Below are 25,904 nucleotides of genomic sequence, written 5' to 3'. Positions count from 1 at the left end.
CAAGGTGAGTCGGGGCGGCGGGGCTGTGATGGATTCGGATGAATGGATTCGTTGAGAGTTGAGCTGCCTTTCCTGCTCAAAACATGCAATGGGGCAAATGTTCATTTGCTGTGAGCCAGTGGTGCAAAAACCCGACCCCCCCCCCCTCCCCCAAGGCTTAAACTTGTAACTTTTCAAAACCAGTCCTGGGACCACATTGACCATCATGCACAAACCAAAATGGCGATGTATGGTCAAACAACTCCCCCCCCATGACCCAATACGGCATGGTGAGACCTTCATCTGTCAAGATGGTTTCATGACGGGCTGTAAATTATGGCATAATTCTTTCATTGTGGTGGAAAGGAAGCTTTTGATACATTTGTGAAGAAAAGCAGCCTAACCCCTAAACGTTGGCAGCTACGTGGCTCTCGCCAGGACGTGGACCCAGCCCGATGTTTTATTCGGCCATGTTACCGAGGGTGGAGGTGAGGAGGTGCCCTTCTGTTGCAGCGTAACAATACGAGTAGGTTGATTAACAAGACGAAGATTTTTTTCTGCGTGGGGAATTAAAGATGTGGAGCGTCGTTGAACCAAATGCATTGCATTTGAAGAGAAGTAAAAACATGAAGAAAACCCGTTTCATGAAGGCTATTTCGATCGATTTTTAAGTCAGATTACAAACTCGTCTGCCACATGGTTTATAATTCAAGAAGATCTTTGTCTTTTACGTGTGCCATTGGAAGTACAGTGGTGGTGCGGTTCAGTGCACTACGCCCCGAACCCGGCAACTTGAGTTCGACCAATGACAGTGGCTAATATTTAATCTTTTGCTGTGCCTCCCGTAGGTTGCCTCAGCCTTAAATAGTCACCTGGTGCTGTGTGTAAATATCCACATTTGAGGAAACAAGGGCAGCCAAGCATTGTGCTGGCCAACCATCTCCATCGCGTGCCGTGCCGGCATTAATAGATGCTCTCAAACAGCATTTGCCCCAACAGTCTGTTAAAGGCTATGCGGGGGATCTCTGTCATTGTGGAAGTACATGCTGTGCCAACAATGCAGTGCGTAGTTTGAAGGCCCATATGTAATGTTATGTAAATACAGATATTACCTCTTTAGAACGAACCACTAGCGAACCTGGAATGAAAACTTAAACTGGACCTTGAGGAAACACGTGACAGCGTCAATGTGTCGCTGTGTATTTGTAATGGTTTATTTGAACAGGCATCCTAAACAAATGCTAAATTAAAACATGACATACAGGCAGGTACATGTGTACATTATTCATAGAATACAAAAGAAAAACCCATCAATGATTGGATGCTTGGCAGCGAGCACGATCGTTATATATGTAGGGTGGCTAAGGTAACCCGGACGCTGTGTGGAAGTATGCGAATCGACACGAGAATTAACGCCACTGCAGCTATGCTCGTAATAAACGGGCTGTCGTTATGAGCATGGTCCGTTATACGAGGTCAAGCCGTAGTCATTTAAGGAATGCAGAATCGCGCGAAAGCGTCTCTCCGATGTGCGTTCCCGTGTGTGTGCCGACGCCGCAGGAGAGTGCCCCCTCCGCCGACGACTACGAGATGCCAGGCAGACCCAAGGGTGGGCACGGAGCATGGAAGAAGGGTCACAAGCAGAAGCAGAGCGTCCCACCGTGGGCCTACCCGTCGCCACCCTTGTCCCATCCTCCCCCCTTCCCTGGCTTTCCACCTTACGTTAGCACATTCGCCTGGTGGGACACTTGAGCGTTGCCGTGTGTGTCATACGAATGAGCGAGTGTTGTTAGGCGAGGAATTAAAAGCGATTGTTACATGCCGACTAGAGCGGTTAATCGATCGGCAGGTCGCACATCATGGGGGAAAGCGTGTGAAAGAGTAGGCCAAATACCCCCTAAAGCGGCTCTCAGTGTTACCACGTGATACATTACTCACAATACCCCCACAGTGTTACCACGTGATACATTACTCACAATACCACCACAGTGTTACCACGTGACTAGACTCAAGGTAACGAAAACAAATCGGATTAATTTATTTTCACGTAACTTTATTTTGAGTTGTATTCCCCATACAGTATTTTTTTACAGTGTTACAGGCAAATGTACAATTATTGTTATTTTTATGCCTAACAATGCTTCCCTTTTTTGTTTAACCATAACACATTTTATAACACTTACAGGTATGTGCATTTAAATACAGTAAATTATCGCGTCCCGACTTACGAACCATTCGACTTATGAAGGGTCTTCAGGAACAGAACCCATTAGTAAGTCAGGCACTTGCGTGTGTGTGTGTCCATGTGTGTGTCCATGTGTGTGTGAGCGGTAGTGTAGCTGTTAGCGCGCTTCGCCATGAACCTGGCGACCCGGGTTCAATTCCCTCTCACGGCCAACAATGATGATTATCTGAACCGGTCCCGGGCCTCCCCTAGGTCGACTCAGCCTCAAATGAGTACCTGGTGCGGTGTAAACATCACCACTGGGGAGACAAAGGCAGTCGGGCGTGGTGCTGGCCACCCACCCACTCGTGTACCATTTCGGCCTTCATAGGTGCTCGCTAACAGCACCTGCCCCTACAGTCTGTTTAGGCAAAACGGGGGATCTTTGTCTTTGTGAAGAGCGGTCGTGTAGGTTATACGTCCTTGCTAAAAGCCCTTGTCCAAACAGTCTGTGAAGGCTATGCGGGGGTTCTTTGTCTTTTGCCTTTGTGTGTGATGTTTTAATTCGGGCTTTTTAACTTTTAAAATGAAATAGTTGATTGAAAGAGGTTTCTGAGCCATAAAAATGAAAGTTTATTCGTCTTGGCAATGGCATTAGTGGCGGCGGTGTTGGCGTCGTGGTGATGGCGTTGTTGGTGTTGGCGTTCGGTGCGTTGGGAGTGTCCGTGACATTGGTGGAGGTGCTGACGTTGACGGCTGCGGCACGAATCAGCTTCTCGTTCTCGTGACGCAGCCGTTGATTCTCCTTCTCTACGAGCCGGCTCTCATGCAGCATCTGTGGATGCAGCACCATCGCCCTCTCACGTGTATTTATCCTGTGACGAATGTGACGTCATCGGCGGATGTGACGCGGTTAGAATCCGACACCGGCCGGGCAGGTCAGCTGACCCCCCCTCCAAAATATGGGGTCTGTGACGTCACAGACCGAGGTGCGCCCTATTTATTTATTTTGACTCGCGCGGTTTTTTGTGCAGCGCCCCTAGCGGTAGCGGGGAGGATAACGGTGGGGTTTGGGGGGACGGTAGGGGGGGTCGGGACCGCTGCCGCGGTGTACGCGTTGCTGTCGGCCATCTTACACAGGGAAAAGTTTCTCGCTTTTGCCAATCTCTGTGTCCCCTCACGGCGTGGGGGGGACGGAGAGGTGAGGGGGGGGGGCGCGCGTGTTGATAACGTCATCGCCGGCTATCCCGTTCACAACAACGGGCGACGCTTCCCTCACGTAAGATGGCCGCTGGTGACAATCGTTTGCGAGTTTGAAGTTGCAGGGCAGTTTTTTTCCTCGTCGTATTCCAGCGCCTTTCTCTTCTCTCTGAGGCAGCAAGACACGCGGCCTTCCACTGCCAATAGCCACCAGTGACAACCAACTCACGTGTCTCCTTGTTGTTGTTGCAGTATTAATTACCTAAGGGACCGGCAGCCTTGGCTTCTTTACCACCATCAACCGAGAGTGGTCTCTGGGAGTCGAGCTTCTTCTGGTAGAGGGCACAGCTCCAGATTAATTCGAGTGTAAAGTAAAAGTTGCCTACAACGAGCTGGCTAAGTGCGTGAGGGAGGATGCACGACTGGAGAAAACAACTGGGAATATGCACAACTTGTGCGGGTTTCACGACGCATTGATATTTACGCGACCCAAAACAAAACCTTTATTTTTATTTAAAGCTTTCGTGACTGCAGTGATTCGTATTCTTGGTTCTTTCGGTAAAGTCACGTTGAAGAGAAACAAAATATATATAAAACAATAAAAATTCTCACGACGTTTCGACCATAACAGAAACGGTCATCATCAGGTGTGAAAATGTTCTTGCCGTTGGTTTTCACAGCTGATGATGACTGCTTGTGTTGCAGTCGAAACGTGAGAATTTTTATTATTTTATATATATTTTATTATTTTATTGTTTCCCATCAACGTGACTTTACCGACAGAGCTAAGAATATGAATTACTGCAGTCATCAAAGCTTTAAATAAAAATTCTTCTTTTAATTAACAATTAATTTCTCCTACACAACCAAGCCAGCATCAGGACTCAAGGTAACGAAAACAAAACGAATGTATTTTCATGTTACTTTACTTTAAGTTGTATTTACCATACAGTACATTTTTTAGAGTGTTACATGCAAATATACAATAATTCTTATTTATAAGCTTAACAGTGCTTCCCTTTTTTTGTTTAACCATAACACATTTTATGACACCGACGGATATGTGCATTTAAATACAGTACATTGTTGCTTCCCGACTGACAAACCATTCAACTTACGAAGGGTCCTCAGGAACAGAACCCATTAGTAAGTCAGGCACGTGCGTGTGTGTCCATGTGTGTGTGAGGAGTGGTCGTGTACGTCATACGTCCTTGCTAACAGCCATTATCCAAACAGTCTGTTAAGGCTATACGGGGGTCCTTTGTCTTTTGCCTTTATGTGGGTGATGTTTTTATTCGGGCTCTTAAACGTGTCAAATTGAAGCGTTTACGAAATAAGTTTCTGAGACATCGAAATTTAAGCTTCTTGGTCTTGTTGGTGACGTTGGCGGTGGGGGTGTCAGTGGCGGCGATGGAGGCGGTAGCGTCATCAGCGTCGGCGTTCGAGGCGGTGGGAGCGTCTGCGGCATTGGTGGACGATGTGGTGTTGGCTGTGGCAGCAAAAGAGGTCTCCTCGTTAGTCGTGATAGCGGCGGTGGTGGCGTCATCGGCGTCGGCGTTCGCGGCGGTGGGAGCGTCGGCAGCATTGGCGGAGACGTTGGCCGTGGCGGCGTGGGCGGCTGCGGCACGAATCAGCTTCTCGTTCTCGTGACGCAGCCATTGATTCTCCTTCTTTACGAGCCAGTTCTGTTCACACAGCATCTGTTGATTCAGCACCATTGCGTTATCCCGAAGCAGTATCTCTAGACGCAACGCCTCATTGTCTTTACGCGTCTCCGCCTCCCTGAACCTAAGGAATGCATTGTCGTCTTCCACCATGCGTCTTCTTTGACGCAGCTTCACGTTTTCCTCGCACAGCATGGTGCTGTAACGCTGGGTGTTGGATAGGTTACAGCTCCAACGTCGCCACAGGAATATCTGGATCACAGCCATCATCACTATCGCAACGGCCATGAGCTGCTGTGACACAACGCATGGCAAGGGGTCTATATTGGGCTTTGTGACCAATGGAGTCGGGTAGTTGACACTGCCTCCTCCTTTGTAGTCAACCAATCTGTAAAAGTGAATCAAGAGCAACGCGACAAACGGTATGACTACATGCAGGAGCAGCATCTTGCCACGACGTTACCAACGCGAAGCCAGGTCAGGTGTGAGACTCGCGTGTGAGCGTCACGTGTGTATTAAGCCTGTGACGATTGCGACGTCATCAGCGGATGTGACGCGCTGCCCGCGCCCCCAAATTGGATCAATGACGCCTCAGGCCGAGCCGCGAACTTATTTATTTATTTAGCCTCGCGCGGCGTCTCGCGCAGCGCCCCTAGCGGTAGCGGGGAGGATAACGGTGGGGGGGGGGGGCAAACGGGGGGAGGTGGAGGGGCGTGTTGAAGACGTCATCGCCGGATTTCCCGTTCACAAGGGGCGACGCTTCCCTCACGTAAGATGGCCGCTGGTGACAATCGTTTGCGAGTTTGAAGTTGCAGGGCAGTTTTTTTCTCGTCGCATTCCAGCGCCTTTCTCTTCTCTCTGAGGCAGCAAGACACGCGGCCTTCCACTGCCAATAACCACCAATGACAACCAACTCACGTGTCTCCTTGTTGTTGTTGCAGTATTAATTACGTAAGGGATCGACAGCCTTGGCTTCTTCACCACCATCAACCGAGAGTGGTCTCTGGGAGTCGAGTTTCTTCTGGTAGAGGGCACAGCTCCAGATTAATTCGAGTGTAAAATAAAAGTTGCCTACAACGAGCTGGCTAAGTGCGTGAGGGAGGATGCACGACTGGAGAAAACAACTGGGAAAATGCACAACTTGTGCGGGTTTCACGACGCATTGATATTTACGCGACCCAAAACAAGACCTTTATTTTTATTTAAACTTTCGTGACTGCAGTGATTCATATTCTTGGTTCTTTTGGTAAAGTCACGTTGAAGGGAAACAATAAAACAATAAAATATATATAAAACAATAAAATTCTCACGACGTTTCGACTGCAACACAAGTAGTCATCATCAGGTGTGAAAACCAACGGCAAGAAACATTTTTTCAAATGTTGCCGTTTGTGTTGCAGTCGAAACGTGAGAATTTTATTTTATATATTTTATTGTTTCCCTTCAACGTGACTTTACCGAAAGAGCTAAGAATATGAATTACTGCAGTCACCAAAGCTTTAACTCAAAATTATTTTAATTAACAATTTCTCCTACACAACCAAGCCAGCATCAGGACTCAAGGTAACGAAAACAAAACGAATTTCTTTTTATGTTACTTTATTTTAAGTTGTATTTACCATACAGTACATTTTTTAGAGTGTTACATGCAAATATACAATAATTATTTATAAGCTTAACAGTGCTTCCCTTTTTTTGTTTAACCATAACACATTTTATGACATCGACGGATATGTGCATTTAAATACAGTACATTATTGCTTCCCGACTGACAAACCATTCGACTTACGAAGGGTTCTCAGCAACAGAACCCATTAGTAAGTCAGGCACGTGCGTGTGTGTGTCCATGTGTGTGTGAGGAGTGGTCGTGTACGTCATACGTCCTTGCTAACAGCCATTATCCAAACAGTCTGTTAAGGCTATACGGGGGTTCTTTGTCTTTTGCCTTTATGTGGGTGATGTTTTTATCCGGGCTCTTAAACGTGTCAAATTGAAGCGTTTACGAAAGAAGTTTCTGAGACATCGAAATTTAAGCTTCTTGGTCTTGTTGGTGACGTTGGCGGTGGGGGTGTCAGTGGCGGCGATGGAGGCGGTAGCGTCATCACCGTCGGCGTTCGAGGCGGTGGGAGCGTCTGCGGCATTGGTGGACGATGTGGTGTTGGCCGTGGCAGCAAAGGAGGTCTCCTCGTTAGTCGTGATAGCGGCGGTGGTGGCGTCATCGGCGTCGGCGTTCGCGGCGGTGGGAGCGTCCGCGGCATTGGCGGAGACGTTGGCCGTGGCGGCGTTGGCAGCTGCGGCACGAATCAGCTTCTCGTTCTCGTGACGCAGCCGTTGATTCTCCTTCTTTACGAGCCAGTTCTTTTCACGCAGCATCTGTGGATTCAGCACCATTGCGTTCTCCCGAAGCAGTATCTCTAGACGCAACGCCTCATTGTCTTTACGCATCTCCGCCTCCCTGAACCTGAGGAATGCGTTGTCGTCTTCCACCGTGCTTCTTCTTTGACGCAGCTTCACGTTTTCCTCACACAGCATGGCGCTGTAACGCTGGGTGTTGGATAGGTTACAGCTCCAACGTCGCCACAGGAATATCTGGATCACAGCCATCATCATTATCGCAACGGCCATGAGCTGCTGTGACACAACGCATGGCAAGGGGTCTATGTTGGGCTTTGTGACCAATGGAGTCGGGTAGTTGACACTGCCTCCTCCTTTGTATTTAACCAATCTGGAAAAGTGAATCAAGAGCAACGCGACAAACGGTATGACTACATGCAGGAGCAGCATCTTGCCACGACGTGTTACCAACGCGAAGGCAGGTCAGGTGTGAGGCTTGCGTGTGAGCGTCACGTGTGTATTAAGCCTGTGACGATTGCGACGTCATCAGCGGATGTGACGCGCTGCCCCCGCCCCCAAATTGGATTAGTGACGTCACAGACCGTGCCGCGCTCTTATTATTTATTTATATTGCCTCAGGGAGGATAACGGGGGGGGGGCAAACGGGGGGAGGTGAAGGGGGGGGCGTGTTGATGACGTAATCGCCGGATTTCCCGTTCACCACAACGGGCGACGCTTCCCTCACGTAAGATGGCCGCTGGTGACAATCGTTTGCGAGTTTGAAGTTGCAGGGCAGTTTTTTTCTCGTCGCATTCCAGCGCCTTTCTCTTCTCTCTGAGGCAGCAAGACACGCGGCCTTCCACTGCCAATAACCACCAATGACAACCAACTCACGTGTCTCCTTGTTGTTGCAGTATTAATTACGTAAGGGACCGACAGCCTTGGCTTCTTCACCACCATCAACCGAGAGTGGTCTCTGGGAGTCGAGTTTCTTCTGGTAGAGGGCACAGCTCCAGATTAATTCGAGTGTAAAATAAAAGTTGCCTACAACGAGCTGGCTAAGTGCGTGAGGGAGGATGCACGACTGGAGAAAACGACTGGGAATATGCACAACTTGTGCGTGTTTCACGACGCATTGATATTTACGCGACCCAAAACAAAACCTTTATTATGGATAATATGGGTCGCGAAAGCCTACGTGTTAAACTCATTGAACATAGTTTATTGAATAAAAGTGACCATTGAAACGAGATTTAGAAAGCTCGTTCATCCATTAAATCGCTGCGTCTCCGCGTTTGTGTGTCTGTGTTCGTGCCTCATGGCCTCAAGGTGCACATGACCTGGCACAAGCGTCGTGTGTCGTATCATGGCCTCAAGGTGCACATGACCTGGCACAAGCGTCGTGTTGACGTCACCGCCACTTAGTGGCGAATGGCGGTTGTTGTTGTTCTTGTGTTTGTGCACCTGCTAGAGGCGGCTCGTGACATGTCCACGAGGTGGGGCTGTCGTGACGCCTGTAACGGTGGCGTTCTCACGAAGAAAACCTCGTCATGTTATCGGCACCCCCGTTGAAAGTACTTCTTGAACTGTGCTATCTCGCAACGGTGGGCATTTATAAACAATACGACACAAAATAACAAAACACTCAAATGCTGTCCCCATTACCCTCTCAAGTCCACACTACAACAACAACCCTTTGACACTGCCAAAAACCGTGACCTGCTGCTCTATTAAATATTTTCGCAGTGCCACCGAGCGCTGTGACATCGTCTCACTGCAGCCACGTGCGTCTTATGCACCGCCCTGAATGGGTGTCAAACGCAGTGGCTGAAATCAGAAGCGAATGGCAACGACTGAAGTGGGAAACCTCTCACTCAGACGCCTTCACAGCCGCCCCGAGACCTCCCCGAGGCACAAATCACACTGGCTATGCAGCGGTTTCAAATGCGAATTTAAAATGTTACCTTCATTAAGCAATTCACGTTGAAACAATCATATTTTTAAACACAAGACGATTTATATTCTTAGCTCTTTCGGTAAAGTCATGTTGAAGGGAAACAATAAAATATATAAAACAATATTTATTTTATTGTTTCCCTTCAACGTTACTTTACCGAAAGAGCTAAGAATATGAATTACTGCAGTCACGAAAGCTTTAAATCAAAATAAATAGATTCATATAAAAGTATTTTTTTTAATTTGAGAAATTATTTCATCTTCTCCAGCTAGTTGGGGCAGCGCCCCAACGCGCCTAGGGAGGACGAACCGCGCCTGGCAGCTCCGTGTCCGTGTCTGTGTGTCTCTGTCGATATGTCTCACTTCGTGTATCTGTACCTCCTGACCAAAGCAAGTGCACGGGTGGCTGAACCTACAGGGTTGCCACGAAGAGTTGTGGCATTGCCATCACTCTGCCCACCAAAAGAAAGCACCTGCCTGGCTAATTTATAGTGGCTGCTGTTGTTGTATGCGGGCAGTCCCCTCATTCCAGGGCCTTGGAATGAGGTGCAGCAGACAAACATGAATGGTGTTTGGAAAAAGCTTTGCTCTCAATATGTGAATTATTTCAGGGGGGTTGAGGAAACAATGTCCACAGTCATTGACAAAAATCGTTGGATTGGGAAAGCAAATTGAGCAGGAGATTGAGGCCGATAAAGTTCATTCACAAGATAGGACCAATGAGGATCTCATGTAACTGGAGGCAGAAGAGTTTACAGATTAAGCTGACGTCACTGAGAAAAAGATTTCCGGTATTTTGAAGCTGGCTTGACTATTTTTGAGGTTCAAAATCCTAACTCATGTAGATTCTACATTTTATCTACATAATGACACCTTTCCGATATTAACTATGTTAACCTATTTGTATTTTTTATTTTTAAATTATATCTTAAAGCTATTTTATATTCGATATTTATTCAATTTTATATACTTCAGCCCCTTGGTGTTAGTTAGACTTTTAACCCTTATTATTACAGTAAGACTTGTTTAAAACTTATTTAAGATTTTAGATTCCTATATGTTGAATGTATGCACCATCCTGCCAAAGTAAATTCCGTGTCGGTGTGAACTTTCATGGCGAATAAAACCCTTTCTGATTCATATTCTTAGCTCTTTCGGTAAAGTCACGTTGAAGGGAAACAATAAAACAATAAAAAATATATAAAACAATAAAAATTCTCACGACGTTTCGACCATAACGCAAACGGTCATCATCAGGTGTGAAAACCAACGGCAAGAAACATTTGAAAGAAGTGGCGGTTTGCATTTATTTATTTTCAAACGGTGTTTGTATTTATTTAAAAAAACGTTAGCGCCACGGATAGCGATTTGACAGTTTGTTTAGAAGGACGAGTCCATCTATGTTCTGAAAAGAGGAGGGGGGAGACGAAAAATTAATGCATGCTGTCTGAAAGCCACCGTAAGCGTGAACTATTGATTAAATAAATGAATAAATGCACCGTTTAAAAATAAATAAATGCAACACGCCAAATGTTTCTTGCCGTTGGTTTTTCACACCTGATGATGACCGTTTGCGTTATGGTCGAAACGTCGTGAGAATTTTTATTGTTTTATATATATTATTGTTTTCCTTCAACGTGACTTTACCGAAAGAGCTAATAATATGAATTACTGCAGTCATGAAAGCTTTAACTTATATAGATTCACCAATGTCTCTAGAGTTGGCAGTGATGGGTTGAGTTTCCACTGTATTTAAAGATATATGAACAAAATAATATGGCCTCTGTCCAAGTTTCCCTTGATAGGTTTTTCATGAATGTTGAAAGAGAGCCAGAGCCAACCCGACCAATCTCTCCAGAAAGATTTCAAGAAAAGTTTCCTGAAAGGTGCCCTTCACCACACTCGCTTGCGTCACTATCTTTTAATTAACCATTCAATTCGCCTACACAACCAAGCCAGCATCAGGACTCAAGGTAACGAAAACAAAACGGATTTATTTCTTTATATGTTACTTTATTTTAAGTTGCATTTACTATGCAGGAATTATTTTTAGAGTGTTACATGCAAATGTACAATAATTATTTAGAAGCTTAACAATTCGTCCCTTTTTCAACGGTTTTAATTAACTTGATTCCTCTGTTTGTCGTGGTCAAATCTTGTAATCAAAATTTGGTCCACTTCCCGTTGTCCAATCAATTCCACATTTTGCACACGTACTCAGATCCGGTGACAATGCATGCCAGTATAAAAATTGGCATCAATTAATTCGCTACTTTAAGGCAATTTACATTTTATATATATAATTGTGTAGGCAAAAAACGCCGCGGTCCCTAAACTGTGGAATCGGCTCACACATAGTTCATAGTTCCATTTATTTGGTATAGCCCTGTGAGCCATTCGGCTCTTGAATCAGGTGCAACCGCAACAAACAAAAAACAAAAACATGAACAAGAAAACATTTTAAAGTGACTATGTGACTGTGGAAACAGAAAATCCAGGAAAAAACATCAGAATATTCCTGAAATAGCACCGTACACCAACGCTGTGTGCAAAAATACCAGTGGGATGCAAGTCAAATAACAACAACCACAAGACAACTATGATTTAGGCCATCAGTCTTAACTCCGTACTACAATAAACGAAAACATGGCCAAAACCAATAAAACGTTTTTGAAATCACCAAAATAAAAGCCATAAATGCAACGTAACAGTGATCACAAAAAGCAGGTGCCGCGTGTCTCAGGCGACATTGATGCACTTCTCGACCGTGAGTTAAACGAAATTGTTAATAAAACCGATGTTTTAAAAAACACTATTTTTCAACGAATTTATTTGTTTAACCATAACACATTTTATAACACTGACGGGTATGTGCATTTAAATACAGTTCATTATTGCATCCCGACTTACGAACCACTCGACTTACAAAGGGTCCTCAGGATCGGAAACCTTTAGGAAGCCAGGCACTTGCGTGAGTATGCATCCATTTGTGTGTGCATGTGTGTGTGTGATGAGCGGTCGTATAGGTCATAAGTCCTTACTAACAGCCCTTCTCCAAACAGTATGTTACCGCTATACAGGGGTTCTTTGTCTTTGGCCTTTATGTGTGACGTTTGATTTGGGCTTCTTTAACTTATAAAATTAAATCGTTTTATGAAAGGGGTTTCTGAGTCATCGAAATGTAAGTTTTTTCGTCTCGGTGGTGGCAATAGTGGCGGCGGTGTTGGCGTCGTGTAAATGGTGGCGGTGGTGGTGGCGGTCACGTCGTTATCGTCGGTGACATTGGTGGAGGTGCTGACGTTGACGGCTGCGGCGCGAATCAGCTTCTCGTTCTCGTGACGCAGCCGTTGATTCTCCTTCTCTACGAGCCGGCTCTCCTCATGCAGCATCTGTGGATGCAGCACCATCGCCCTCTCCTGAAGCAGCATCTCTCGACGCAACGCCTCATTGTCCTTACGCGTCGCCGCCTCCCTCACCCTCAGGGTGGCGTTGTCGTCTTCCACCGTGCTTGTTCTTTGACGCAGCTTCACGTTGTCCTCGCACAGCATGGCGCTGTAACGCTCGGCGTCGGATAGGTTACAGCTCCAACGACGCCACAGGAATATCTGGATCACAGCCATCATCACTATCGCAATGCCCATCAGCCGTGACACAACGCATGGCAGCGGGTCTATGTAGGGCTTTGTGCACAATGGAGTCGGGGTCGGGTACTTGGCACTGTCTCCTTTATAATCGACCAATCCGGTAATGTGAATCAAGGTCAACATGACAAACGCCTTGACCCCATGCAGCAGCAACATCTTGACCACGCGTGTTGCCAGCGAGGAGCCAGTTGGAGTGTGAGCGTCACGTGCGAGCGTCACGTGTATTTAGCCTGTGATGATTGCAACGTCATCGCCGGATGTGACGCGCGGATGTGACGCGCGGATGTGACGCGCTTAGAAATTCGATACCTGCCAGTGACGTCAGCTGACACCGCCCCCAACAATTATGTTTGTTACGTCACAGACCGAGGTTGCGCCCTAATTAATCATAAAACATTTTTATCACGCGGCGTCTCGCGCAGCGCCTATAGCGGTAGCGGGGAGCATAATGGCGGGGGAGTGGGAGACGGGGAGAAGGGGGCGGGGTCCATAGCGCTGCCGCGGTGTACGCGTTCCTGTCGGCCATCTTACACAGGGAAGAGTTTCCCTCTTTGGCCCAATCCCCGTGTTCCGTTTCGGCGTGGTGAGGGGGGAGGTGAAGTGGTGACGTGTTGATGACGTCAATCGCCGGCTTTCCCATTCACAGCGGCGGGCGACGCTTCCCTTGCGTAAGATGGCCGCCGGCGGCGAGTCGCAGGTTTGCGGTGGCGGCGTTCAGGGCGCACATGGGGCGCGCGCTCCCTTCACTAGGAGGCAGCGAGAGAGGCGGCCTTCGATAAGCTCGGATAAACAACACCCAGCTAAAGCAGCGTGTCTCCTTGCTGCTGCTGTTGTGTTCGTTACGTAAGGGAACCGGCCGGCTTGGCTTCACCACCACCGCCGCCGCCAACAACAACCACCACCACCACCTTCAGTCGCGCGCTTCTCCTGCGAGGTTTCAAAGCTCCTGGGGGGCCTCTTTGCGGGCTCGCTCGCTCGCGCCATCGTCCATGGCCGTGTCGCGGGGAGACGTCGTCTACCAGAAGGGGCAGGTGATGGACTAGTCGCGCCCGCTCCTCCTCCTCTCCCATACCCCCTCCTCTTTGTGCTCCACGCGTCCACTGCTATACGAGGGCCTCTGCACACCCCGTGGGGTTTATTAACTTGACCATACTTCACCTCGCCTGCTCAGTGTGGGTTGGTGAGAGTGGGTGGCGTCAGTAGAGTCGTGGCTGTCGGATACACTTCTTCTGTATGCTGTGCACCGCGAAGCAGAATGAAGACGTTATTGACGTTATGTTGACGTTATGTTATTGACGTTATGTTATTGACGTTATGTTGTTGACGTTATGTTATTGACGTTATGTTGTGTTATTGACGTTATGTTGTTGACGTTATGTTATTGACGTTATGTTGTTGACGTTATGTTGTTGTGTTATTGACGTTATGTTGTGTTATTGACGTTATGCTATTGACGTTATGTTGTTGACGTTATGTTATTGACGTTATGTTGTTGACGTTATGCTATTGACGTTATGTTATTGACGTTATGTTGTTGACGTTATGTTATTGACGTTATGTTGTGTTATTGACGTTATGTTATTGACGTTATGTTATTGACGTTATGTTGTTGTGTTATTGACGTTATGTTGTTGTGTTATTGACGTTATGTTGTTGACGATATGTTCGCACGGTACGCGTGTACAGCGCTGTCTGCGCGTGCACGGTTGGGCTTACGTGCATTGTACAGTGACACTACAGTGCGGTGTGAATGAAGTCAACAGTGCACTACTTTGTGGCGAATCAACAGCGGTGGTCATATGCGAGTCACCGCTCGCCGCCCTCGAAATGAAGAATTTCTACCACTGGCTCGGTATATTATTTCCTCTTGCTATCAGTTTCGACGGTGTACTTGCATTCAATTAACCTGCAAATTGCGTGTGTCAGCACTGTACGGAACTCGAGCCTTCACTCGCCCGCATTCACAGACCCGCTCTGGTACCAGCGTGGTGAAGTATGGTCAAAACAAGCGCCGCACTGCGCCGCGCCCTGGTACTGCAGTGGACGGACGTCACTTCTCTCGCACAGCGCTCCGGGTGTCGGGGAACGCCGTGGGTCTCGCCGCGTGCTGAGCGTGCCGCGTGCTGATCGTGCCACGTGCTGAGCGTGCCACGTGCTGAGCGTGTGGCACGTGCTGAGCGTGTGCCGCGTGCCGAGCGTGTGCCGCATGCTGAGCGTGCCACGTGCTGAGCGTGCCGCGTGCTGAGCGTGCCGCGTGCTGAGCGTGGCACGTGCTGAGCGTGGCACGTGCTGAGCGTGTGGCACGTGCTGAGCGTGGCACGTGCTGAGCGTGTGGCACGTGTTGAGCGTAGCACGTGCTGAGCGTGCCGCGTGCGGTCGATGTCGACTCAAAAGGGTCGTGGTGGTGATGGTGGTGGTGGTTGTGTGTCCTGTGTAGAGTGACGATTCAGACATTTGGCACAACGCAGCACTCATCAAGGCGTATGACAAAGCCGTCACGTCCTTCAAGGTGAGTGTCTCCGACTTTGGATGTGAGCTCAACCGGTCCTGGGCCTCCCCTAGGTTGACTCAGCCACAAATGAGGACCAGGCGCGGTGTGTAAACATCGCCACTGTGGAGACAAAGGCGGCCGGGCGTGGTGCTGGCCACCCACCCGCTCGTGTGCTATGCCGGCCTTCATAGGTGCTCGCTAACAGCACTTGCCCCAACAGTCTGTTAAGGCTATAAGGGGGGGGTCTTTGTCTTTGTATCGCTTGTCTGTGTGTACTTGTGCACTTCGTATCTTTGTGTGCGTGTACATGGTTATATTTACACCTTGAGACACAACACACCTGTTGCAAGGGATACCCGGGAAAGCCGACAATATAACATACTTCGTGTGTCACGTTCACCACCAGTGGTTACAAAACTAATTTCTTTACGGCTACATTTTTGTTCTCCTTCCCCCACACCTCCGATTAGCATGATTGGCTACGTACGATGCGAAAGAAATTCAACATGCGCACACCTTCGAGTACTGTGTTATCATTCGATGGTAAGCGCCTTGCTCAAGTTGATTTGACTGTTTTTGTCTAAACGAACTTCCTCACCAGGCGGCGGAGAACGTGCACAGTGATACGTGCGCAGGTTGGAAACATGTCAGCCACAAATATGAATGGGGAAAATGGACACACAGTGGTTTGACAGCATTGTTGCTAACTCAATAAGGCTGCATTATGCCTAGACTAGTTATAATAAATGGCACTCGACACTGTGCCATAGCAAAGTGACGTAGGATTTCTAAGAGCGCGCTTTTTTGAGTCGAGCCATTTTAAATGTCATGTAATGGCGTACATTCATACGCAGCGGGAATTGCTTCTAAATCCTCAAAATTATCCCAGAAAGTCACTCAAATTTGGTCGCTTGGTAAACCCCCCAAAATGCCTCTAAATCGAGCAACAAAATTGCTGAGTTGGCAACACTGTACGAGCCGTTCCAAAGTAGTACGTGTATGTACAGAAGCAGGTCTAGACACCCGGTCTTACACGTCTTAGAGCAGGGGTGGGTTACCTACGGCCCGTGACTTCGTCAGTGTATATGGCCGTGGCCACACGAAACCCAACCAACCTCAACTAACCGACCGTGTTCTTTCAGACAGCGCTCAAAAATGGCACCGCACTTGCGAGAGCCCCAAGACCTACGGGGAGACAAAGTCCGTGAACAAGCGGGCGAAGACACGGAGACGGCACAAGAGGAGCAGCATGTCGCCCTCCGACAAGGTAAATATCCTGAAGCAGAAGATTACTGGTGCTCTGGATGTGGCTGTCACGTTTATTTGCAAATGTAATTTATAACTTTGACCATTACCTGCGTGATGTTAATAGTTGTCCGCTTTGTCGTGTCTGCTGTCCAACCTATATTGGCCTTTCCCCAATATTCTTCACAGGCCACCGCTTCTGGTGTTTGGCATTGTTGTGCTGCAGGGAAATCTCAGGGAGAAGGTCCATGAGGTTTGCTTCTCCCGACAAGCAAATTATTTCATGAGACCTCCTTTGCCAGTATTAAATTATGATAATAGGGTTTTCCCCTTTCTATTTTATTGCCAGAAAGCGGAAAGCCATATTATTATAAGCAAATTCTTCTTTTGCGTAGAAACCCCCCATGATTTCGTGAGAGAGTTGCTTCTGTCGAAATCCACTCTCAGTCTGTTTAGGCTCCACCGTGTGAGCCATTTGGAGCTGTAGCCAGATGCGAGCTCAGTGTTAATGTGCCATTTTATTGAGATACTACTACTGTGTGGTGTTATCTCGGTGTGGCCTGGGACTGTTTTGTTGTTTTTTGCTGCCTTGCCCAAGCTTGATAAATCGGATTCCTGTAATTAATAAATTCCTTTGTTTATATTTAGTGACTTGCTAACCATTTTCTTTATTTTTCACTCCTATCATTTCATTTGTATTGTTTGCTGTTGTACCTTTCTGACCTCCCCATTCTGGACCATCTGTGAAAATGAGCTTCATAGCTCATCGAATTCTTCCAGTCTAAATAAAGATTCTCATGTATGTATGTTGAACTACTTTCGCACCATATTCTTGGTTCTTTCGGTAAAGTCACGTAGAAGGGAAATAATAAAATAAATAAAATAAAACACTAAAATTCTCACGACGTTTCGCACCGTACATAGCCAACCGCGCTAGTCAGAGGTGCGGGGGAAGTACAAGAATCTGAACACAAAAAGCACTTCTAAAGAAATTAGTTTTCAGTCTAGATGTAAAAGTGCGTAGCTCCAGTGGCTTCCTAATATCGGAAAGGAAGAGCGTTCCAGATGGCCGCAGAAGCGCATCTGAAAGTGCGAGCCAAAAGTTTGATGGTTAGCCAAACGGTCCCTTTGTGTGTTCCCCGCTGCGACAACACTGAGAACAAGGAACACAAATTGTACGTAAGCATACACAGTCCTGCGGATGGCAATTTTCCTCAGCTAAATGCCGATGTCGAGGTCTTCCAGCCACGGGAGCTCTTCAGGAGAGAGTTAATGTAGTTTTGCTTTTCTTCCGTTGGTGGAGCGCAGACTACAGCGGTTTACTTTGTGGAGACTCGAGGCAGCCAGGCGTGGTGCTGGCCGCATTGCCGCCTTCTTGCGCCATGCCGTCCTTCGTAGGTGTGCCAACAGCGCTTGCTCCATTGGCATGCGTCGGCTAGACGGGGTGAATCGTTGCCCGTCTCTGTGCCAACCTCTCGCGTACCATTGGAGGCGGGCGACCTGTGCCAGGCTGCCTGGTCCGAGGACGGCGTGGTCTACGACGCCACGATCAAGTCGGTGGACGCCAGCGCCGGCACGTGCGTCATGGTCTTCACGGGCTACGGCAACGAGGATGAGCTGAAGCTCGCCGATCTTCTGCCGCCAGCGGCGGAGTCTGCCGCCCGCGCCGGCGGGGAGAGCGACGCGGCCGCGAGCTGCGACGCCGACGCGGCGTCCCGGGCCGGCAAGGTGAGCCGGGGCGGCGGGGCTGTGATGGATTCGGATTAATCGATTCGTTGAGAGTTGAGCTGCCTTTCCTGCTCAAAACATGCAATGGGGCAAATGTTCATTTACTCTGAGCCAGTGGTGCAAAAACCCGACCCCCCCCTCCCCAAGGCTTAAACTTGTAACTTTTCAAGACCAGTCCTGGGACCACATTGACCATCTTGCACAAACCAAAATGGCGATGTATGGTCAAACAACTCCCCCCCTCCATGACCCAATACGGCATGGTGAGACCTTCATCTTTCAAGAGGGTTTCATGAAGTGCTGTAAATTATAGCATAAATCATTCATTGCGGTGGAAAGGAAGTTTTTGATACATTTGTGAAGAAAAGCAGCCTAACCCCTAAACGTTGGCAGCTACGTGGCTCTCGCCAGGACGTGGACCCAGCCCGATGTTTTTTTCAGCCGTGTTACCGAGGGTGGAGGTGAGGAGGTGCCCTTCTGTTGCAGCGTAACAATACGAGTAGGTTGATCGGCAAGACGAAGATTTTTTTCTGCGTGGGGAATTAAAGCTGTGGAACGGCGTTGAACCAAATGCATTGCATTTGAAGAGAAGTAAAAACGTAAAGAAAACCCGTTTCATGAAGGCTATTTCGATCGATTTTTAAGTCAGATTTCAGACTCGTCTGCCACATGGTTTAGAATTCAAGAAGATCTTTGTCTTTTACGTGTGCCAATGGAAGCACAGTGGTGGTGTGGTTGAGTGCACTATGCCCCGAACCCGGCGACTTGAGTTCGACCAATAACAGTGGCTCATATCTAATCTTTTCCTGTGCCTCCCCTAGGTTGTCTCAGCCTTAAATAGTCACCTGGTGCTGTGTGTAAATATCCACATTTGAGGAAACAAGGGCAGCCAAGCATTGTGCTGGCCAACCATCTCCATCGCGTGCCGTGCCGGCATTAATAGATGCTCTCAAACAGCATTTGCCCCAACAGTCTGTTAAAGGCTATGCGGGGGATCTCTGTCATTGTGGAAGTACATGCTGTGCCAACAATGCAGTGCGTCGTTTCAAGGCCCATATGTAATGTTATGTAAATACAGATATTTCCTCTTTAGAACGAACCACTAGCGAACCTGGAATGAAAAACTTAAACTGGACCTTGAGGAAACACGTGACAGCGTCAATGTGTCGCTGTGTATATCTAATGGTTTATTTGAACAGGCATCCTAAACAAATGCTGAATTAAAACATGACACACAGGCAGGTACATGTGTACATTATTCATAGAATACAAAAGAAAAACCCATCAATGATTGGATGTTTGGCAGCGAGCACGATCGTTATATATGTAGGGTGGCTAAGGTAACCCGGACGCTGTGTGGAAGTATGCGAATCGACATGAGAATTAATGCCACTGCAGCTATGCTCGTAATAAACGGGCTGTCGTCATGAGCATGGTCCGTTATACGAGGTTAAGCCGTAGTCATTTAAGGAATGCAGAATCGCGCGAAAGCGTCTCTCCGATGTGCGTTCCCGTGTGTGCGCCGACGCCGCAGGAGAGTGCCCCCTCCGCCGACGACTACGAGATGCCAGGCAGACCCAAGGGTGGGCACGGAGCACGGAAGAAGGGTCACAAGCAGAAGCAGAGCGTCCCACCGTGGGCCTACCCGTCGCCACCCTTGTCCCATCCTCCCCCCTTCCCTGGCTTTCCACCTTACGTGAGCACATTCGCCTGCTGGGACACTTGAGCGTTGCCGTGTGTGTCATACGAATGAGCGAGTGTTGTTAGGCGAGGAATTAAAAGCGATTGTTACATGCCGACTAGAGCGGTTAATCGATCGGCAGGTCGCACATCGTGGGGGAAAGCGTGTGAAAGAGTAGGCCAAATACCCCCTAAAGCGGCTCTCAGTGTTACCACGTGATACATTACTCACAATACCCCCACAGTGTTACCACGTGATACATTACTCACAATACCACCACAGTGTTACCACGTGACTAGACTCAAGGTAACGAAAACAAATCGGATTAATTGATATTCACGTAACTTTATTTTGAGCTGTATTCCCCATACAGTATATTTTTTACAGTGTTACAGGCAAATGTACAATTATTGTTATTTTTCTGCCAAACAATGCTTCCCTTTTTTGTTTAACCATAACACATTTTATAACACTTACAGGTATGTGCATTTAAATACACTTAATTATCGCGTCTTGACTTACGAACCATTCGACTTATGAAGGGTCTTCAGGAACAGAACCCATTAGTACAGGGGTCGGGAACCTTTTTGACTAAGAGAGCCATGAAAGCAAAAAATTTGGAAATTTATTTCAGTGAGAGCCATATAATATATTTTAAATGTGAATTCAACTAAATGTCAGTATAATAAGCCTCTGAATTTATTCTTTTAAATAATGTTGTTATAACACTCACCATTAATGCGACTTCTGGTGCTGCATGGATTTGCTGATGTCTTTGTAGTCGGGTTGGTACTTGGTGAGGTTAAGCTTCATGCAAGCGTTGAGGCTTTCATCCGTTAAACGTGATTGTAGGTTGGACTTGATGTTTTTAAGATGTGAGAATGACTGCTCACATGCATACGTAGATCCAAACATGGTCAATACAGCAATACTCACACGCTGCAGTGTGTGGTATGTGACAGGAAGCGCGTTCCAAGTTTTGAGAATCAGCTGGTCTTCGGGTTGGAGTTTTTTCATTTCTGTCCACATGTGCTTGCTCGCCAACTCCGCTTTCTGTCGTGTGATTCTTTCCAAATCTTCATTCAGTGACTTGAACTTATTCACCCACATGTCTGAGGCCTTCAGGTCAGCCACTTCTGCTTCAAAATCTCTGACGGAGACACCAGGGATGTAATTCAGGTCGGCTGTGTTCAGTGAACACTCGTTTGGATGGGTGATGAACTTAAAAAGACGAGTGTGCTCACGAAATTCTCCAAAGCGTGCTTTGAAGGACTGTAGGAGACTAGATGTGCAGCCAGCTAGCTGGTGGAGATCAAGGTTTTGAATGGGCTCACTTGCTGTGCATGCATCTTTAAATTGGCTCAGTTTTTCAAAATGTAGTAAACGACCTGTTTCAAGATCCGTGATGAAAAGCTCCAGCTTGTTTTCAAAAGCAAATACAGCTTGTTGAAGGGATAACACTGTATTTCCAATGCCTTGCATTTTCACGTTGAGCTGGTTCAGATGTTCAGTCAGATCTACGAGATAGTAAAACTTGAGGAGCCACTCGGTGTCGGCTAGCTCAGGATGCCCGACGCCTTTCATTTCAAGGAAAGTCCGGATTTCGTTCAGGCAAGCCGCAAAACGGCTAAGCACCTTCCCTCTTGACAACCAACGCACATTGCTGTGCAAAAGCAGACCAGGATAGTTATTTACAACTTCATCCAGCAGTGTTTTAAACTGGCGATCATTTAAGGCTCGGGCAACAATAAAGTTGATCACACGAATGACCAGCGACATCACTTCGCCAAACTGCCTGTCACACATCTGAGCACAAAGTGCCTCCTGGTGTATAATGCAATGGAAACTTAGGATGGGTCTATTTTCATGTTCACGGAGAAGCGCCACAAATCCTTTGTTTTTCCCCACCATACACGGAGCACCATCAGTACACACTGAGAGAAGTTTATCCATAGGTAGACTTTTTTCTTGAGCAAACTCCATGAAAGACTTGAATAAATCCTCACCTCTTGTGGACCCTTTTAATGGCAGAACAGCAAGACTTTCTTCGCGCAGTGTGTCACCAACAGCATATCTTGCAATCACGCTGAACTGCGACAAATGGCTCACGTCTGTTGACTCATCCAAAGCCAGAGAAAAGAACGGCGCTGCATTTATGTCCTTCACTTGCGTTTCCTCCACTTTGTTTGCCATCACGATGGTACGATCATGAACAGTTCTTGCCGACAGAGGCATGTCTTGTATCCGTTTGATTATCTTGTCTTTGTTCGGAAGATCATCAAAAAGTTCATTGGCTACATCCAGCATGAACGTTTTAGCATACTCGCCATCTGTGAATGGTTTTCCGTTCCTCACTATTGCTAAAGAACCAGCAAAGCTAGCCGAATTATAGTCACCTTGCCGGGTCCATACGCGGAGTTGCTGCTGGCTAGTTTGCACCCTGCTCAGAAGCTCTTGGCACGCTTTCTTTCTGCTGTCTCCCGCAGGGTATTTTGATGCAAAGGTAGCGTGGCGCGTGTCGAAATGCCGCTTTACATTCGACCGTTTCAACGATGTAATTTTGTCATTGCAAATTAGACACACCGCAGAACCCGCTCTCTCCACAAAGGCGAATTCTTCGGTCCATTCGTCCTGAAATGTACGATACTCGTCGTCTTTTTTTCTTTTCGCCATCTTCTTCGTCGAAGGGTTAGCTTTGAGCTAATGACCGAGCAGACGCAGTCTCAGACTGATTCAAAAGGGGGCGTTTACCTGTTTTACCCAGCAACGGCAAACGTAGGCCAGTATCATCCAATTAAAATAATGGACAATTGCTCCTGCAGCCCTGAACAGGACATGCGCAGTCAAAAATCGATGGATGGATTAAAACAAGTGAGAATATTTTGTTTTATCTGCGAGCCATATGCAATCATCAAAAGAGCCACATCTGGCTCGCGAGCCATAGGTTCCCGACCCCTGCATTAGTAAGTCAGCCACTTGTGTGTGTGTGTGTGTCCATGTGTGTGTCCATGTGTGGGGAGCAATAGTGTAGCGGTTAGCGCGCTGCGCTATGAACCTGGCGACCCGGGTTCGATTCCCTCTCACGGCCAACACCAGTGACGATTATCTGAACCGGTCCCGGGCCTCCCCTAGGTCGACTCAGCCTCAAATGAGTACCTGGTGCGGTGTAAACATCGCCACTGGGGAGACAAAGGCAGTCGGGCGTGGTGCTGGCCACCCACCCACTCGTGTACCATTTCGGCCTTCATAGGTGCTCGCTAACAGCACTTGCCCCTACAGTCTGTTAAGGCAAAACGGGGGATCTTTGTCTTTGTGTGAGGAGCGGTCGTGTAGGTTTTACGTTCTTGCTAACAGCCCTTGTCCAAACAGTCTGTGAAGGCTATGCGGGGGTTCTTTGTCTTTTGCCTTTGTGTGTGATGTTTTAATTCGGGCTTTTTAACTTTTAAAATGAAATAGTTGAATGAAAGAGGTTTCTGAGCCATAAAAATGAAAGTTTATTCGTCTTGGCAATGGCATTAGTGGCGGCGGTGTTGGCATCGTGGTGATGGCGTTGTTGGTGTTGGCGTTCGCGGCGTTGGGAGTGTCCGTGACATTGGTGGAGGTGCTGACGTTGACGGCTGCGGCACGAATCAGCTTCTCATTCTCGTGACGCAGCCGTTGATTCTCCTTCTCTACGAGCCGGCTCTCCTCATGCAGCATCTGTGGATGCAGCACCATCGCCCTCTCACGTGTATTTATCCTGTGACGAATGTGACGTCATCGCCGGATGTGATGCGGTTAGAATCCGACACCGGCCGGGCACGTCAGCTGACCCCCCCCCCCCAAAAATGGGGTCTGTGACATCACAGACCGAGGTGCACCTTATTTATTTATTTTAACTCAAGCGGTTTTTCGTGCCGTGCCCCTAGCGGTAGCGGGGAGGATAACGGTGGGGGGTGGGGGGACGGTAGGGGGGGTCGGGAGCGCTGCCGCGATGTACGCGTTGCTGTCGACCATCTTACACAGGGAAAAGTTTCTCGCTTTTGCCAATCCCTGTGTCCCCTCACGGCGTGGGGGGAGGGAGAGGTGAAGGGGGGGGGGGCGTTTTGAAGACGTCATCGCCGGCTTTCCCGTTCACAACAACGGGCGACGCTTTCCTCACGTAAGATGGCCGCTGGTGACAATCGTTTGCGAGTTTGAAGTTGCAGGGCAGTTTTTTTTCTCGTCGCATTCCAGCGCCTTTCTCTTCTCTCTGAGGCAGCAAGACACGCGGGCTTCCACTGCCAATAACCACCAATGACAACCAACTCACGTGTCTCCTTGTTGTTGTTGCAGTATTAATTACCTGAGGGACCGACAGCCTTGGCTTCTTCACCACCATCAACCGAGAGTGGTCTATGGGAGTCGAGTTTCTTCTGGTAGAGGGCACAGCTCCAGATTAGTTCGAGTGTAAAATAAAAGTTGCCTACAACGAGCTGGCTAAGTGCGTGAGGGAGGATGCACGACTGGAGAAAACAACTGGGAATATGCACAACTTGTGCGGGTTTCACGACGTATTGATATTTACGCCACCCAAAACAAAACCTTTCTTTTTTTATTTAAAGCTTTCGTGACTGCAGTGATTCATATTCTTGGTTCTTTCGGTAAAGTCACGTTGAAGGGAAACAAAATATGTATAAAACAATCAAAATTCTCACGACGTTTCGACCATAACAGAAACGGTCATCATCAGGTGTGAAAATGTTCTTGCCGTTGGTTTTCACAGCTGATGATGACTGCTTGTGTTGCAGTCGAAACGTCGTGAGAATTTTTATTGTTTTATATATATATTATTACTTTATTGTTTCCCATCAACGTGACTTTACCGACAGAGCTAAGAATATGAATTACTGCAGTCACTAAAGCTTTAAATCAAAATTCTTCTTTTAATTAACAATTAATTTCTCCTACACAACCAAGCCAGCATCAGGACTCAAGGTAACGAAAACAAAACGAATTTATTTTCATGTTACTTTATTTTAAGTTGTATTTACCATACAGTACATTTTTTTGAGTGTTACATGCAAATATACAATAATTCTTATTTATAAGCTTAACAGTGCTTCCCTTTTTTTGTTTAACCATAACACATTTTATGACACCGACGGATATGTGCATTTAAATACAGTACATTATTGCTTCCCGACTGACAAACCATTCGACTTACGAAGGGTCCTCGGGAACAGAACCCATTAGTAAGTCAGGCACGTGCGTGTGTGTGCGTCCATGTGTGTGTGAGGAGTGGTCGTGTACGTCATACGTCCTTGCTAACAGCCATTATCCAAACAGTCTGTTAAGGCTATACGGGGGTCCTTTGTCTTTTGACTTTATGTGGGTGATGTTTTTATTCGGGCTCTTAAACGTGTCAAATTGAAGCGTTTACGAAAGAAGTTTCTGAGACATCGAAATTTAAGCTTCTTGGTCTTGTTGGTGACGTTGGCAGTGGGGGTGTCAGTGGCGGCGATGGAGGCGGTAGCGTCATCAGCGTCGGCGTTCGAGGCGGTGGGAGCGTCTGCGGCATTGGTGGACGATGTGGTGTTGGCTGTGGCAGCAAAGGAGGTCTCCTCGTTAGTCGTGATAACGGCGGTGGTGGCGTCATCGGCGTCGGCGTTCACGGCGGTGGGAGCGTCGGCGGCATTGGCGGAGACGTTGGCCGTGGCGGCGTGGGCGGCTGCGGCACGAATCAGCTTCTCGTTCTCGTGACGCAGCCGTTGATTCTCCTTCTTTACGAGCCAGTTCTGTTCACACAGCATCTGTTGATTCAGCACCATTGCGTTATCCCGAAGCAGTATCTCTAGAC

The 25,904-nt window shown here is 47.7% G+C and overlaps 1 protein-coding gene across 1 annotated transcript; it reads left to right on the top strand.

Moving 5' to 3' along the window:
* Nucleotides 1–16,009: 16,009 nt before the first annotated feature.
* LOC142905365 (survival motor neuron protein-like) lies at nucleotides 16,010–18,459 on the top strand. Its single transcript, XM_076051835.1, has 2 exons — nucleotides 16,010–16,699; nucleotides 18,169–18,459. Exons 1-2 carry the CDS (start codon nucleotides 16,682–16,684, stop codon nucleotides 18,442–18,444), a joined length of 294 nt encoding a protein of 97 aa, XP_075907950.1. The 5' UTR covers nucleotides 16,010–16,681; the 3' UTR covers nucleotides 18,445–18,459.
* Nucleotides 18,460–25,904: the final 7,445 nt, after the last annotated feature.

This window comes from Petromyzon marinus, chromosome 52 (assembly GCF_048934315.1).
Source record: "Petromyzon marinus isolate PM22_M1 ecotype Great Lakes invasive population chromosome 52, UKy_Petmar_22M1.pri1.0, whole genome shotgun sequence".
Classification (NCBI taxonomy): Eukaryota; Metazoa; Chordata; class Hyperoartia; order Petromyzontiformes; family Petromyzontidae; genus Petromyzon; species Petromyzon marinus.
This window is presented reverse-complemented; position numbering and strand designations above follow the sequence as displayed.